Genomic DNA, 17,833 nt, shown 5'->3' on the forward strand with positions numbered 1-17,833 from the left:
TCGCACAATGCGACGCATGACACCCAATTTCCTACTTCTCGAAATTTCTTATTCACACACATTCCACACAGACACATTCTACTACAAGACATTACTCATAGAGATTATACAAGTAAATCGCTACAATTATAATAATATATTTTATATTATTTAATAATCATAAAAGCCTTTAACATTTACAGATTTTATAAATGGCTAAAAATATCTGAAATGAGCCACTAATTTTTCGATGGCAAGATTTTTATGTCATATCAATAATTTTATAGTATTTTCGAATCAAAATAAGATCCTACAGATGTTTTGCAAAATTAGAATTTTTTTAAGAGTTATTGTTTAAACAATTTTTAAGCATCCAATTAGTAAAAAAAGCTTTTCTACGGTTCTATTTGATGGATTTTGCTAAAATTTAGTATGTGTAATATACAATAATCATGCTTTCAAACAAACAAAATTTGTTGATTTTTGTCCATAATTTGTTTAAAATAGCAACAATTATTATAAACAAATGAAAATAAAAATAAACTTCTGCGCTTAATTTCGTATTTTCTTTGTAAATTATGATTCCCTATTTTATCACGAGTATTTCAAAAAAAGAAAAGTCAGTATATTGCATTAGGTCAAAAGGCAAACAAGACCAAGAATGTCAAAATCGGTTGAAAGTATGCTCTATGTTAATTTGTCCACGGCCGTGTTTTTCGTCCCACTGTAACGACGTAGCACTTAGTGGGCGGAGCGCGATCACAAATATATTAATCACTTTTGACTGACTTTTCTTTTTTTGAAATACTTGTGATGATAAAGTAGGGAATCATAATTGACAAAAAAAATACTTTTTTTAGGCAGTTGGCCCAAACTGCCTTAAAAAGTACTACTTTATCTGCCCAAAACAGGCACAAAAAAGACACTTTTTCATGTCAATGGCGAAAAAAATAATTTTTTTTTGATCAAACGTTTTTTTTATTCAATTTCTCTACAATATACAATACTAAAATAGCAATAGAAATTGTATTTATTAGTGCACTCACATGAGTTCGTACGTAAGATCTCTCACAGGATCCTATATGCTTGAAATCTTGCCAGCGTTCTCACGTGAGTTTTTATGTACGACCTAATCTACCTACGTTTTTCCAGTAGGAAAAAATCAGTATGTTACAAAGCGGAAAAAATCATTATAGCGTTTTTTTCACATAGTGCTCACAAAAGGTTAAATAATATCACAGACAAACAAAATAAAAAAAAGTGCCCGGATTGGGAGATCAAATTACCCTACCCCCATGTATTTTAGGCCGCTGATTACGAATCTGAAGTCAGATTTTGAAAATTCAAAATGGTGGATCCAATATGGTGGACGTAAAAAAATTAATTAATTTTTATTTTATTTTTATTATTATTTTTATTTTATTATTTTTTTTTTTTTTAATTAATTTTTTTTTTTTTGAAAATTAATAATTTTTTAGAAATTTCTTTAAAAATTGTTGGATTTTTATGGAATTTGTTACTTGGGGATTTTAGGGTCCGCTCATTACGAATCTAAAGTTAGCTTTTCAAAATTCAAAATGTCGGATCTAATATGTCGGACGAAAAAATAAAAATCATTCGGATCGGCTTGAAAATTGTTACTTGGAGGTTTTTGGAGTCGCTGATTAAGAATCTGAAGTCAGTTTTTCAAAATTCAAAATGGCGGATCGAATGTGGAGGAAGAATTAAAAATTCGTTCTCCAAGTTTGAAATAAACGTATATTAATACGCGACCGCCATGTTGAATTATAAAAATCTGACTTCAAATTCTCAATCAGCGACCACAAAAAATCCTTGATATAAAATTTCATAAAAATCCAACAATTTTTTAAAAATTCGTCCTCCATACTGGATCCGCCATTTTAAATTTTGAAAAGCTCACTTCAGATTCGTAATGAGCGGCCCCTAAAATCCCCAAGTAACAAATTCCATAAAAATCCAACAATTTTTAAAAAAAATTTCTAAAAAATCATTAATTTTCAAAAAATTTGTCCGCCATATTGGATCCGCCATTTTGAATTTTCAAAATCTGACTTCAGATTCGTAATCAGCGACCTCAAAAACCCCTAAATACTTAATTTAATATAAATCCTTTAATTTAAAAAAAAATCGTATACCACCAAAAATGTGAAATGTTTTTTGAGGTTAGGAAGAAACGTACACGTGCAGGAGCAAATCGGACTTCAGATTCGTGTTCAGCGGGCAAAAATACAGGGTGGTAGGGTAATTTGATCTCCCATCCCGGGCACTTTTTTGTGTGGCTGTGTATTTAGCGGATCGACGGTTGCTCAAAAACATCCTTTTAACGTGACCAAAAGTTGATATAAGTTTCATATCAATAGATAAAGAAGCATGAACAGAATTACAAGTGCTGCTCAACCGGGGCTGCTGTGTAAGGGTGGTGGTCTCCCCTACTTTAAAATTTATACTAAATTAATTTAAACTTACAAAATTAATTGTTTTCAGTGCCACGAAAGAGTGCTGTTTCTTCGTCTGCATCTGATGTTCATGCTCGAAGAAAGTTGTATACTACACAAAGCACTACCAAGGACTTTAATCCACAATCAAAATCTAGTTGCACCTCCAAAACTCGAACAAGCCTTATTGGAGACATTAATCGAAATAAATTGTCTCGAAAAAGTTCATTATTACCTCCAAATTCAATAAAAGAATATTATATTCACAAAAAGAAAAACAAAGAAACAGTCATTAAAGAAACTCATGAAGATGTAGCTGTTCAAACTGATACTCTTTGCAGTCAAGAAACTCAAAATTTCCCAGCAACAAATGCCCTTCTTACGAATGGTTGTCAATGTGAAGCAAAGAAAAAATCTGAAATTTGCACTGTCCCGCAGTCATTAAAAGAAGCTGTATCAAATAAAAATATAGTTAGTGAAAGATCTTCATGTGTTGACACTGAAAACGTTTTAACAAATTCGTCTGCTTTAATTTCTGCAACTGATGGAACAGAAAGCCGAGTTAATAATAATAGTGCAAATGCTCAATTACAAGGGCAAAAATCATCCATCTTAGTTGATAATGAGTACATCCTTGTACATCCTTTACCAACAAATCAAATATTTTTGGAAGTCCCTGAAACTAGAGAAAATTCAAGAGCTATATCAAACGTTCCTACCATGAATTATATAAGCAATTTAAATTCTGAACATGTCATTATGAACAAAACCAATTTGCTTGGAATAGAACAATTTCTAAAAGAAGGAATTGTTAATATGACACAAGCTTTAAATCTCGTGCAGGCCACGCTGTATTCCAACTCTCTTCAACAACAGGTGCGTATAATGCGTGAAATTAATATTAATTTATTGAAATTGGTATATTTATTTTTCGATTGAAGTGGCAAAATAAGAAGCCTTTTATGTGAAATTTGATACATGGGTGATTCTCCGCGTAGCGCACGATTTGGTGTCTGATACTTTAAAAATATTTTTTTATCGAAATGATAAATATCAATACATATTTTTGAAGATAAAGTGTCAAGAAATAAATATCCATGGTGGGCCGGAAAATTTTTAAAATTTTTTTAAACAAAATAAAAAAAAATTCTTTGTTAAATTCTATAAAATAGTTGAAATTTGATTTAAAATGTTTATGGGAATTTTTGGGGTACAAAATATGTAAAGCATAAATCACAATTAAAAATTATTATTTTGGTAATTTACGGAAATTTCCGCGGTAATTTATGGAAATTTTCGCTGTAATTTACAAAAACATATAGCGCGAACGACAATTAAAAATTTTATTTCAGTAATTTATGGAAATTTATATGGTAATTTATAGAAATTTTGGCTATAATTCATAAAAATTGTGATGTAAGAAATAAATGATAGGTAATCCTCAAATTTACCTCTCGCGATTCCTATGCCAAATTAGGAATAGTAGCGTTCACCTTCGGTATCTTGATCGAGAATTTAATCGAAATCTAATTTCTTAACTAAATATTAAAATAAGAAAACTCTATAGTAAAATTTAACAAATGTTGGGCGCCAGACTCACCGATGAGTCAACGTCAGCAAAACCAACAATAATAGGATCGTACACAACTCAAAAGCGTCATATGAATTTCAAAAAAAAATATCAATTAATAATTATTAACATTTCGATCTCAATAAACCGGTACCCAATTTATTATTTCTAGCTCGCGGCTGTTAATTAAAACAAGGGGAAGTGGGTCTGTGTTGAGAGTGTTTCATTAGGTATAAAAGAACTCACGATACCATTAAAGTAAATTAATAACTTTATATTAGCAATGGCGTTTCTCAATATAGTCGTAATATTTACAAAAAAAAATAAAAAAAGAATGTTTAATTCTCGACAGTATTTAATATGTTATAGTTAACAATTTACCTTAATAATTAATTCCACTCAAAAATTTTCTCTCGATATCGCGATACAAAAAAAATTGAAAAATTTAGTTTATCCTAACGATAACTCGAAAATAACTCGATCTCTAAGAATAATTCGCGACATAACGTTATATTATGAAATAATGAATTTAACAAATTATACAAAATCGAAAATCTTGCTCCAGCATAATAAATAATAATAAAAAAAATTAAATTTATAAACACAAAGGAATCATTTTTGTCGAAGTGTCGCATAAACGATATTAAGTTAAATCTAATTTTTAAATAACATAAGAAAAATAACGCGAAAATCGATAATATCGACCATTCGACAGTATAGAATCCATATTCCAATTTCAATAATTTTACTCTATATTTTAGTTGTAACGTAATAAATAGTTGGAATATGCATTCTAAAAAAAAATAATTATAGAGAGAGAGAACTATATATCGACTTACAGAAAAGTTACAGTAATATCCAATTAATTGATTTCCTCGTCTCAATATCCTCTTTATTCTCGCTACGATATCAAAATCTCTCGGCTTGGCTCTCTATCTCGACGTGACAAAATTTGGGACCAGTCCTTCTCGCTATCGCTAAGCTAATCTAATGTGCCTCGTGCTCCAGAGTACCGGTGGCGTCGAGTCTTTTCTAACCTAATCTGATAATCCGGCGCGCGAGCACTCATACTTATTCTGCGCAACGGCGCGAAACACATTCAAATTCAAAATCAGACGAATTATTAAATCATACCTTCACAGCTGATATTTTACAATAATATTTCTTATATGATTACGAGTTATAAATCAACATATTAATAGTGTAAAATACGTAAACAAATTAATGCTATAATAAAAATAATAATAACTAATAATCAGTATCGCATGAAATCGATTCTATATCGCAATAGTAGTCAAAATTTTTACTGAACAAAATGAATCAATCAAAGCAAAAAAAAATTATAATAAAGAAAAATACTATAAGAGTTCAAATATTTAAATAACTCAAATAATTTTAATTAACGCTAATAAATTCTAAATAACGAGTTAATATTCAACTCTAATCTGTTAAAAAAAAATAATAAGAAAGAAATAATTATCATAAATATCGCCAAAAATGATAAAGGAAATTATAAGAAATAAAATAAACAAAATATAATTAATTACTACAGTACGCAATATCTTCTTGTATATCATTGGAGTATTCTTGGTGTAACCATGGAATATTGCTGGTGTATTCTTGGTGCAATCGTTATTGGAATCACTCTTGCTATGGTATCGTACATCTGTTGTCGTCTGTAAGTAGATTATTAAACTTGGGAAATGTTATGAAAAATTTATACCTTTTTACCGCTAATGACCCCATAATATTTTCGATGATCGTTACGTCAGTTTTCACGATTTCTCGTACATATCCTGACCAAAATCACGCAGATCCATATGGTGATAGTCATTGCCTTAATACAAAGTCTGGATCTCAATTAGACTATCATCGGAGAAAAGGAATTCTCATATAATATCAACTCGGACTGTACGCCTTCTCGTCATCCAGCATTCGTTCTTGAAATTAGTAGTGTCGCTCCTCATTGACGACAATAATCCAAAATTGACCAATTTCGGTGGATTTCATCGCTCCTCATCGTCGATAGATCCAAAACGAAAATTGGTTAAATGAAACAGCCGCACCTCATCGTCGACTGATCAAAGGTAAAAAAAAAAAAAGAAAGCAAAAGAATAACAAAATTGAACTGGTCGTCCCTCATTGCCGGCCAAGTTTCGATATATGGTCCATTAGCGTATGTCGTGGTTCAACTTCTCAATTCCAAATGGTTCTAAGACGATAAAAGATTTTTCTACAACAGTATTTCGGTAATAATTCCTAGCGAAGTCATTTCCAATGAAACTGCACCAGAATGATAAAGTTGGACTAGTTCTTATCTATACGGGTTTGAGGACGTCTCCTTGTCCGTGGATCCATCAGCAGTCTCGTAGTCCATCGTAGATCGTCGATATCGCACGCAATGAATACATAAAAAAAAATAAAAATAAAACGGCAGTATACAAATTCATTTTTCTATTACTATAGTTAATGTGGTCGAGATCGAGTTATGGAGTAGAGGAACGTGAGTATGAGTTCTCCCAGTAAGACAATTTAATTAATTTTTATTTTTACTTTAAAATTTAATAATTTTAGTGACGGGTCAAAAATGTCACGTCACAAAATATGAAAAGTATAAATCGCAATTAAATATTTTAATTTCGGTAATTTATGAAAAATTTCCTGGTAATTTACAAAAATATATATAGCGCAAACGACAATTAAAAATTTTATTCTGGTAATTTATAGAAATTTATGCGGTAATTTATGGAAATTTATACTGTAATGTATAGAAATTTATTTGGTAAGTTATAGTAAACTTACCGGAGCTATGATAGTTTATAATAAATATTTTGAATTTCGTTTGTTTCATTGTGTATTAAACTTGGACTAGTGACGGTCGAAATTCTGTGGCGGGTGGAGACGCTGGGGTCGGTGGAATCGGTGGAACTGGCGTTAATAATTTTTCTTTTTTTTTGAGAAAATTATCATTTATTTTTAATCGGTGTCATATGTTTCACATATATATAGACTAAAATAATATAACTACACTTTATTTAACCTTTATTATTTAATTATATTATATTTTTTAAAATAATATTGAAGGGTCGGTGGATGCCGGTGGAGACGATTTTGTGATGCCCTGTACAAATTTGAATCTTGAAATGTGTAAAAAAAGGATAAATCAATTAGAAAATTGATTACTTCCTTCATGGATCAACTGTTACTGCTGTTACTTGCTGTTACTGAAGTAGAACTATATTAACATTTGACTTTTATTTAAATAATTCAATTTTTAATAATAAACGCAGAATAACACACAGAAGATCAGTCAAGTATAAATAGAAAAAAAAGAAAATAATTATTTTTTTGATCAAACGTTTTTCTTTATTCAATTCCACTACAATATACAATACTAAAATAGCAACAGAAATTGTATTTATTAGTGCACATTGCTAAAAATATTAACTTTTTTGTTTAAACATCCTGTGGGGACGGGTCAAATTTTGACGTTTTCAGCCTTAAAAACCACTTTTCACGAAAAATTATAATGTTAAATACAAAAGTAACTATTGGTTTTTGTTTATATTCACAGAAATCACCTTTTTACATTGGAATCGAAATATTATGTGAATATTACACTACCGTCCGAAATTGTGCGAACTCTGCTTTTTCAACAACTATAAAACTGTTCAAATCTTCAAAAATATTAAAACTAAAATTTTTTCCTCTTTATTTTATTAAAGTTAATAAAATTCTGAAAGAAATGACACCTTGACAAAAAGAATATGTTAATTTTTCAATTAGATATCTAAGAAAAACCCAATTTTCAATGTTTTTACTATTTTTTTTATTTCTCTTGAAAAAATTAATATTTTTAAACGTTCTTAGGCTCATTCAAATCGTATTTTGTTATGCAATTCAAATTATATAAAACAATTCATGTACACATTCTTCCCTAGCGTATGCAAACCGTGAAAGTTGGCTCATAAAATGTCAAAAAATTGTGATTAATGTTTATATGACAAAAATTGATCAGTAAAATGTATAAATTTCAAACTTACTTACATAAATCAGAGAAGTTTAGAATGATATATTTACTTGATTTTTAAACATTATATTTTATTGTAGAATTAAATTTCAATTTCTTGACATTTTATGAGCCAACTTTCACGGTTTGCATACGCTAGGGAAGAATGTGTACATGAATTGTTTTATATAATTTGAATTGCATAACAAAATACGATTTGAATGAGCCTAAGAACGTTTAAAAATATTAATTTTTTCAAGAGAAATAAAAAAAATAGTAAAAACATTGAAAATTGGGTTTTTCTTAGATATCTAATTGAAAAATTAACATATTCTCTTTGTCAAGGTGTTATTTCTTTCAGAATTTTATTAGCTTTAATAAAATAAAGAGGAAAAAATTTCAGTTTTAATATTTTTGAAGATTTGAACAGTTTTATAGTTGTTGAAAAAGCAGAGTTCGCACATTTTCAGACGGTAGTGTATTTGTGCTTTTTCTTTCACAACCTGAAAAAAAGCAAGTTGTGTGCTACGCGGAAAATCACCCATATATTTAGAAATGCTATGGAAACTATTATTTGTAACTTTGGTAGCATATCGAAAATGAAGAGGGAGAATTTTTTTTTGAAAAATTTAAACAGTTAATTTTTGAAGAATTAAAACTTTTAAACAGAAAGATGAAAAAAATTTGACCTATATGTTTTTGAAAGGTTTTTTCCTTCTCTCTCGAATGGTGCAAAAAAATTTTCAAAAAAAAACCCAATTTGACCCATTTTTGGGAAATTAAAAATTTTGTTGACTTTTTTTTAAGATCGGTCTTTTTTTTAAGTTAAAAATGTGTATTTTCACAACAAAAAATATAGAGATGTCCTTTTTGTTATTTTCGAGATAATAATTAATTAATTAATGTTAATAAAAAATGAAATATTTTACAAATAAATAAAGTTATTTTCCAACAAAAATTAAAATAATCCATCGGGCCGTTTTTAAAAAAACTAACATTTAGTATTTCGATCATGAACTCTGTATAAAAGCACCTTAGAAAAACGTACTAAATCAAATTTCATTTCAATTTCCATAAGTACTTTATAGTAGTTTAGATCGCAGAATCTGAATTTGATATTAGATTTAAGAAATTCTAAATGGCGGATCCAATATGGCGTCAAAAAGTATAAAAATTGTCTAGATTCGCTTGAAAGTCATTACTTGGGGGTTTTTGGGGTCGCATTTTTAAAAGAAATTCTACGTAATTTTATTTTGTAATTTAAGCAGACTTATTAAGTGAATGTTGCGCTAGAGTCTCACTTGTTTAAAATAACCATAAATCGTTTCCATCTAAAGAATGTTTATTACTAGAACGTCTTGTCAACATTTTTACATTCCGATATGTTTAAAGCACTTGCAACAAAAACTTGCAAAATGTTTTGGAATTAGTCTCAGGAAACTTTTTGTTTAAATAATTTCACCCACAAAAAAGCAAAATAAAATACCTTTTAATTTTCAAAAATAAAATCAAAGTGAAAAAATTGTTATAAACAAAATATTTAAACAAAAAGATTCATCAGGTTCACTCTAGAACTTTTTGTAAACTAGTATTAATCAAAAAGAAAATAATCAATGAAAATACCAGTACTGGTTCAGTACAGACTGCCCAGCCTCGGCAGCCAATACTGAACCAGTACTGCGCCAGTAGTTAACTCTGGTATAATACTGGAATTTTTGGTTGGGGTAATATAAATGTATAGGCGTGTTAGTATTTAGTTTGCTGTAGGGGATTGGTTTAAACTGTGTTGTATGTACATTTTCCGTGTAAGGTGATATTTTGATCTGTTTTGATTTCAGATGGATCAATAACTGTAACACGTTTTTCCGTTTTTGAAAGTTTTTCATTAACCATGTACAAAGAATCCCCAATCATTTGCCCTGCTTTGATGTAAATTTTATTTTCACTTAAGGGGAAATTACGGTGATTTTTTCTCAAATAATTGAAATTATTTTTTTTTATTTTTGGTTACTATAACCATTTAAGAACACGGAAAAATTAGTGTAAAGTATTTTCATGTACATACATTAGATAAGTGTTTCGTTGAACCACAACGATAGCATTTTCTTACCTTATTCGTCCAAGCGGGTTTGGATGTCGCATTTCCCTCACCTGATGTATCCTCTTCTTTCGAATCGCTATTCCCCTCTTTCAGCGTTGCTTGATTACTCGATGTCTTCTGACTTCTCTCCTTCTCGTTTCCTTTTCTCTCGTCGACTACTCTCCATCCTCTGATATCGTAAAATTTCTGGAAGGATTTCGTCAGTGCTGTCGAATGTTTTCCCCAGGATGTGATCTGCTACGTTTCTCAACCATAATCCAGCAGCAATTTCACCTCTTATTTCCGACACTGTTAAACTGAGTCCAGAACATAGCCATATTTTGTCCATTATATATTCTTGAATAGTTTCTGTTTACCCTTGAATTCGAGCCACCATAGTTTTCAGTTTTTCGACCGGGCTTCTGCTAAACAAAAATGTTGATTTGAACAAAATTTTAAAGGTTTGATAGTCGTTCACATCAGACGACTTGTATAATATCCATTTTTGAGCAGCTGATTTCAGTTGGGATTTTGCAATGCTAAAAGTAATTGCATCGCTTCACTCATGATTAATTTTGGATGCTTCGAGCTCGTTCAGTCATGCAAAAACTGTACGAGATGATTTAAGAAAAAAAAGTTTATAAAAGTTTATAAAAGTTTTTATTTATAAAAGTTTATTAATAATATAGAAATAATTAAACAGAGTATTTAATGTTAGTTTACAAACTACACGTGGGTGTATAATATACACAAAGTTTTAACTATAACTTCTGAATAACCGATTAGTTATAAAGCACTTAATTAACACATCACTATTATTATTTATTCATAGTCCACACCTTTCGGTTTCGGACGAACTTCCGGTTTACATCTTTCTATTCTTATATTACATCAAAATAATTGCACAAAACGTAAATTTAAAACTTAAATTAAATTAAAATGTGAGTAAACTATAAACTAAACTATAAAAGTCGTAATATAATAAATGAACAAACATTAAAAATCAAAAGTGAAGTATTCAACTCCATAAAATAACCTTGTATATTAACGAATTACAAACCTAATCCAAAACTTCATCTTGATTCGAACTTTATTAAATATAAAAAGAAAACTCACTTATCAGTCTTTATTTCTCTTTTTCCAACACTAGATTTCTCTTTTTTTCTATCCTTTTCATTATTTCCAATCCTTGCCCATTTTCCCCCAGCACTTCTTTTACATCTTCATTCACTTTCGTTTCTTCGCATTCCTTTATTATGTAACACATCACTAAATCACATCAATTAATATCATTTAAATATTCGTTTTGTATTTATCGCTTTTACAAGCCAACTCACTCATACGTGCCCATAAACCATTATATCATCTTTTCCTAATTCGTAATCGCATACGCACATCCCCTCTACTTTTAATCTTTTTCTAGCTTGCGCATTACTGCTTATTCACTATTTTAACCCCTTGGGTGTCGATGACGTGTATACACGTCATGGAATAAGTGGGCTCAAAGTGTCGATGACGTGTATACACGCACATAAATTTTGAGCCCAATAATAAGACGGAATTGGCCTAAAATTTGTTATTCGGGGGTTTTTGGGGTCGCTGCTTCCGAATTTGATATCAGATTTACAAAATTCAAAATGGCGGATCCAATATGGCGACCAAAAATTTTGAAAATTGACCATATTCGCTTGAAACTCGTTACTCGGGGGTTTTTGGGGTCGCTGATTCCGAATTTGATGTCAGAATTACAAAAATTCAAAATGTCGGAACCAATATGGCGACCAAAAATTTTGAAAATTGACCATATTCGTTTGAAACTCGTTACTCGGGAGTTTTTGGGGTCGCTGATTCCGAATTTGATGTGAGAATTACAAAATTTCAAAATGGATACAATAATAATCACACCCATACTATGCTATTTTGAATTTTCAAAATCTGACTTGAATATCGTAAAGAGCGACGTTAGAGAGAAATTATCTGCCACATTGGTAACGCCATTTTGAATTTTTGAAATCTGACTATAGATTCGTAATCAGCGACCCTCAAAACCCCTGAGTAATAATTTTTAAGTATTTGAAAAACATTTTTGTCATTTTTTGAAAAATCGTCCGCCATATTGTCTCAACCATTTTGAATTTTTGCAATCTGACTTTAGATTCGTAATCAGCGACCCCAAAAACCTCCGAGTAACAATTTTTAAGTATTTTTAAATCATTTTTGTCATTTTTTGAAAAATCGTCCTCCATATTGGCTCCGCCATTTTGAATTTTTAAAATCTGACTTTGGAATCGTAATTAGCGACCTTAAATACCATAGTATACACATTTTCACAAATTTTGGTCATTCAAAAATTTACTGACATTTTGGGCCCACTTATGAGATTTTGGCCTAGACTGCGAAGGGGTTAATTTTAATTTAAGTGATATTCATTTATAACATTAACATCTTAATGAAACTTGGTATACTAACGTATTTTGGTGCGCTGATTACGAAAATGATAGTGAAAATTGGCGCAAATTTGATAATCATGGTAAAAACCATAAAAAACACCATAAAATCATGGTTTTTTACGATTATCTCGTAAAAAACAAAAAATTTCGAAAACAGTTTTAGACAAAAGATGTAGATCTCAAAAAACACACATTTTATGTTTTATGCATTTTTTACCAAAAGTCATTATTTTTTGAGAAAAATCCAAAAAACGAAAAACACCATGATAATGAAAACATATACAGCAGTCATGGTTAGACATATTATTTGACTTGTATATACACTAGAGTCTCCGAAGAGAGGACAGGAAGAGTCTTGGACCTCTCTACGGAATTCGCCCTTGACGCCGAAAATTGTAAACACTCCCGGGCCGTATATCGTATCACAGAGATGTGTTTTTTTAACAGAATACATTCTATTACATACATAAAACACTGCGCGAGAAAGGTACACTAAGAACAAACGCTCCTGAGTTCACGTTCCTCTTTCTGATCCCGCCCATCTCTTCTCCCCTCACTCCTTACCGCGCCGCGTCACTACTTAGTCCTCTCTTCAGAAGTCCTCTCTTGGGAGACTCCAGTGTAGTATCATATTCACCATTACTCAGGATCCAACGAATTCCGCAAAAAACTTTCGGCCATATCCACCCCCTCTCGCCAAGGTTTTTTTTAAAAAGAAAAGCGAGCAGTACCTTACGCGTACGTAGGCCGTGTTTACTATTTTGCGTTTACCGCTGCTGTAGACTCCACCCCACAATTTCCGCAAATTACTTTCGGACACATCCACCCCCTCTCGCCAAGATTTCTTAAAAAGAGAAGCGAGCAGTACATTACGCGGCCGAAGGCCGTGTTTACTATTTTGCATTTACCGCTGCTGTAGACTCCACCCCACAATTTCCGCAAATTACTTTCGGACCATTTTTCTCGAAAAATAATGACTTTTGATAAAAAATGGATAAAACATAAAATGTGTTTTTTTTGAGATCTACAACTTTTGTCTAAAACTGTTTTCGAAATTTTTTGTTTTTTACGAGATAATCGTAAAAAACCATGATTTTATGGTGTTTTTTATGGTTTTTACCATGATTATCAAATTTGCGCCAATTTTCACTATCATTTTCGTAATCAGCGCACCAAAATACGTTAGTATACCAAGTTTTATTAAAATCGGAGGTACCCCTACTTCGGAAGTATATCCATTAATTTTATTAATATCTCAAAAATAACAAAAAAGGACATCTCAATATTTTTTGTGGTAAAAGTACACATTTTTATCTTAAAAAAAAATTAAGAAAAAGACCGATCTTAAAAAAAAGTCACAAAAATTTTTAATTTTCAAAAAAGGGTCAAATTTTGAATTATTTGAAAAAATTGTTGCATCATTCGAGAGAGCAGGAAAAAACTTTTTGAAAACATATAGGTCAAATTTTTTTTTCATTTTTCTGTTTAAAAATTGTAAGTCTTCAAAAATTCACTATTATAAATTTTTCCAAAAATTTAACAAATAAATTGCTTTATTTAACAATTTCTATAAATAAATTAAATTCAAGTTTATTAAGCATCCTAGTTTCTTCTATTCCGGATCATCTTGGCGGCTAATTCCTTGTATTGTAGACTTCTTTGATTGCCTAGGATGTTTTGAGCAACTGATCGAAAAGCCAATCTGTAGCAATTTTATTTCATTTCATTCAGGAGTCCGTTAATGTCAGTGCAATATACCAGATCTTCATCTTTAGAAAAATATTCCCCAATGTCTGACTATCGATTTCGATACACGAAAACCTTCATATGTGGTTCAATGAAATTTCCCTGCTTCATAAATAAAGCTAAGAACTCAACCTTGTCCTTCAGCAAGCCTATCACGGTGCGCCAGAAGGAGGTTTAAATAAAAATGAATTGGCACTTAAAAATTCTTTTTGATTATGGTTCTAAGATGAATAAAAAACTTTTCTCAATAGGTTTTAAAATCAGCTTACGTGCCCAATTTAAAACAAATTGAGTTTTAAATATTTAAAAATAGTATTTTATGAGGAACCAGAATTTATTTAATGTATACTTATATGCGTATAGATAATAGATGTTTTAGATTTGGGTTCATATAAATTTATTAACAATGAAGTTATTTTCTTGTTTCGTTTTTATATTTATGCATTAAGAGTGTCGAACGGTATCTGAAATTCTTTGGCAAGAAGAGAGCTTTAATTATCGCTCTGAACGTGAAATAGTATTGATTTTAAAATACTTTTTTCTCGAAACACGAACACTTTTAACAAAATCAGCCAAAATCCTCATCTTATAAATTTCCTAAATCAAAAGACTGTACGAATACATAGAAAAACATGGTTGCAAAACAAAAAGTAGAAAAGTAATCTAATAACAGCTGCGACTTTGTGCGCCCTGCATGCTGCTGCCATCTGACGGCGGCAGGAGGTAATGAACCCCTCATTATATTACTTTTCGTTTTGCAATCGTGTTTTTGTATGGATTCGTATAATCTTTAGGATTTAGGAAATTTATATAAGATAAGGATCTCTAGCTGCTTTTGTAAAAAGTGTTCATCTTTCGAGAAGAAAGTATTTTAAAATCAATGTTTATCATTTTCACGTTTAGTTTTTTTTTAAAATCGGACACAAAAACTACACCTACCTAATTATCCCTTCGTGTATTTGAAAAAAATGATAATTTAAAATACTATTATTGGCTTTATTTTTGTTCAAATATTATTTTCCGAAAATAAAAGTAGAAATATTTTAATTATTATTTTAAACGGATCTGACAGATTGCCGCATATTTGAAATTATCCATAAAGCACGATAACTTCCTAGAAGCTTCTTGGGAAGGTCCGTGAGGATCTGGTGGAAGCTTCTAGAAAGCTTTAAATATCCGCTTCATGGGAAGCATTCAGTAGAAAGTTGTTTGACTATTTTTTCTAAATTTTATGTATCAGTATAATATAAGTGAAGAATTGCATTCATTCCAAAATATCAAGAAAATTAACTTTCCACTGAAATGTTCAAAGAAGCATTCCTCGATTCCCTCAAGATTCTAGGGAAGCTTCCCGTGAGGTGGATATTTTAAGCTTCTTTTAGGATTTTACCAATCTTCTCAATAAGTTTAAAAGAAGATATTTTGCTGTGCGGATATTTTATTTAAAAACGTTTTTACATTATCATAAATTTAAATAATTTATATTTACACATTTTCAGGTACAATCTACTGTGTGTGGTAATAAGGAATATACTTCAACATTCTTCCCGCCTCCTCCTATCATTGAAAATGTCTTTAATCCTGTTTCGGAACTCTGTGACATAATTGATGTGAAAATAGAACCAACTTATGGTGACACGAGTCCTCCTTCTATTTCGTTTTTGACACCATCTGTTTCTGAGACGAACTCTGAAAATATATTGTCGAATGAAAAATCTCTCCACGAAATTGACACATTGCGAGTGAGATTAGAGGACTGTTTAAAGTTTCCATCTACCAATGATGTTGTAACGAAAGAGATTCAAAAAGAACAGGATACAATCGAAAACTTAAATTCAACAGTAACTGAACAATGCTCTCGAAGTCCTACAATAGACGTTACTTCTGTACTTTCAACACCCAAACGAAATTTGAAAAGTATCGAAAATAACTTATTAAAAACACCAAAAACAATAGATAGGAATCCGTTAATAAAATTAATGACTCCTTCTACAAAAACAGATAATAAGGAAAATTTCCAAACACCAATGACGCGTAGAAAAACATTTTCTGGCATGGATTCCCAGAAGCTTAGACGTTCTGTACGCATTGCTAGACATCATCTTAGACAGTCTCTAGGAGAGGACAGTTTTCTTGCGTTGGAAAGAGAATTGGATATTGTGTATCCCTGTACGAAAGTTTAAAAAATGTACTTGATGATTTTAAATACTATATTCATTAATTGTTTTTTAATATATGTATTTTTTAAATTGCACATTCTCTGGATTTTTTACTATTTATAATATTTTCATACTGTAAAGTAAATTTTTTATAACTATATATAAAATATATTTTACTATCTTCATGTCTATATCATAACGAACTTCTTATAATGTCGGTTATAAAATTATTTTCTACTATTTATTCTAACAAATTTTACATAAATAATATTATTTTTATATTAATATAGAGTTTATTTTTTCTAATAATACAATCATCCAAAAAGTTTTCGGCATTGCAAATGTCTTGTTTTCTCTAACAATTGATTTTTATTAATAACTGATTACACAGTGTACTAAAAATAATATAATGAAGAATTGTTTCTATTAAATGGAATTATCCATTTACAATTGTTAGAGAACTTAAGACTTGCCACCCTTGATCCTTGCATATTCTTCAAACCATTGTTACACTTAATTATTTGTAACAGTAAAATATTCAGGTTTTCTGGAAATAAGTTTGTACAAACTTTCTTTAATAGTTTCTAATAATTATGTGTCTGTCTAATAAATTTTCGCCAAGCTTGAATTTTTAGAAATTATAAAACTTTTTGAAAATTAAAACTAAATTTAAATTTAAAGCTGATTTTGAATTTGACAAAGCTATAATGTACACAAATTTGAATATGCGATCAATTTATATACGAAAAGTGAAGGTAATAAATAATAATAATAATAATAATGTATAATATAATAATATATATAATAATAATAAATAATAATAAAGTAATACATATTGATACTTTATTAAAAGAAAACAGATATTTGAATTCATTATAATTTATTAAAATTGTGCGAAAAATTTCTGTACAATTAATTTAGATTCCCAGGTGCCAATTTTTGGTCGGCCCAAAGTTGGGCCAATTATTCCTGTGGTTGGCCCTTCTTCGCATGCCAAAAGTTGGGCCCGACAACTGACTCCAACGTTGGTCCAACTTTAGATGCGTATGTTTTGCCAACCATAATTTTTAAAGTTTGGCTAAATTTGAAATGAATATAAGTTTTTCAAATTTTTATCCTTGGGTATATTTATTTCTATTTTTTTTAAGTTTTTTGTATTTTTCCCAATTGGTTTTGTTTAAATTGAATTTATTATTTTGCTCTTGTGTGAACAAAAAATTATCTAGATTTCCTATTTGTATTTTTAAAAATAATGCATTATGGTCACTGTCATATGAAATTACCATACATTTATTATTGATATTATTTACTACCTCTATGCGCACATCATGGATGACAAGATCGTTTATGGAACAAATTAAGAATCATATTTAACCACAGAGCT

General features: G+C 30.1%; 1 protein-coding gene across 1 annotated transcript in view; it reads left to right on the forward strand.

Moving 5' to 3' along the window:
- The window catches only part of LOC127283906 (uncharacterized), a 33,708-nt gene extending 16,974 nt beyond the window's left edge, over positions 1–16,734 (forward strand). Inside the window, exons 5-6 of the mRNA XM_051309023.1 lie at positions 2,485–3,311; positions 15,790–16,734. Of these exons, the coding sequence (XP_051164980.1) occupies positions 2,485–3,311; positions 15,790–16,473 (1,511 nt within the window). The 3' untranslated portion in view covers positions 16,474–16,734. The remainder of the gene's footprint in view (positions 1–2,484; positions 3,312–15,789) is intronic.
- The last annotated feature ends 1,099 nt before the right edge of the window (positions 16,735–17,833 follow it).

The sequence above is a fragment of the Leptopilina boulardi genome, unplaced genomic scaffold (assembly GCF_019393585.1).
Source record: "Leptopilina boulardi isolate dan_hultmark-lab unplaced genomic scaffold, ZJU_Lbou_2.1 LbouV2_315, whole genome shotgun sequence".
NCBI lineage: Eukaryota > Metazoa > Arthropoda > Insecta > Hymenoptera > Figitidae > Leptopilina > Leptopilina boulardi.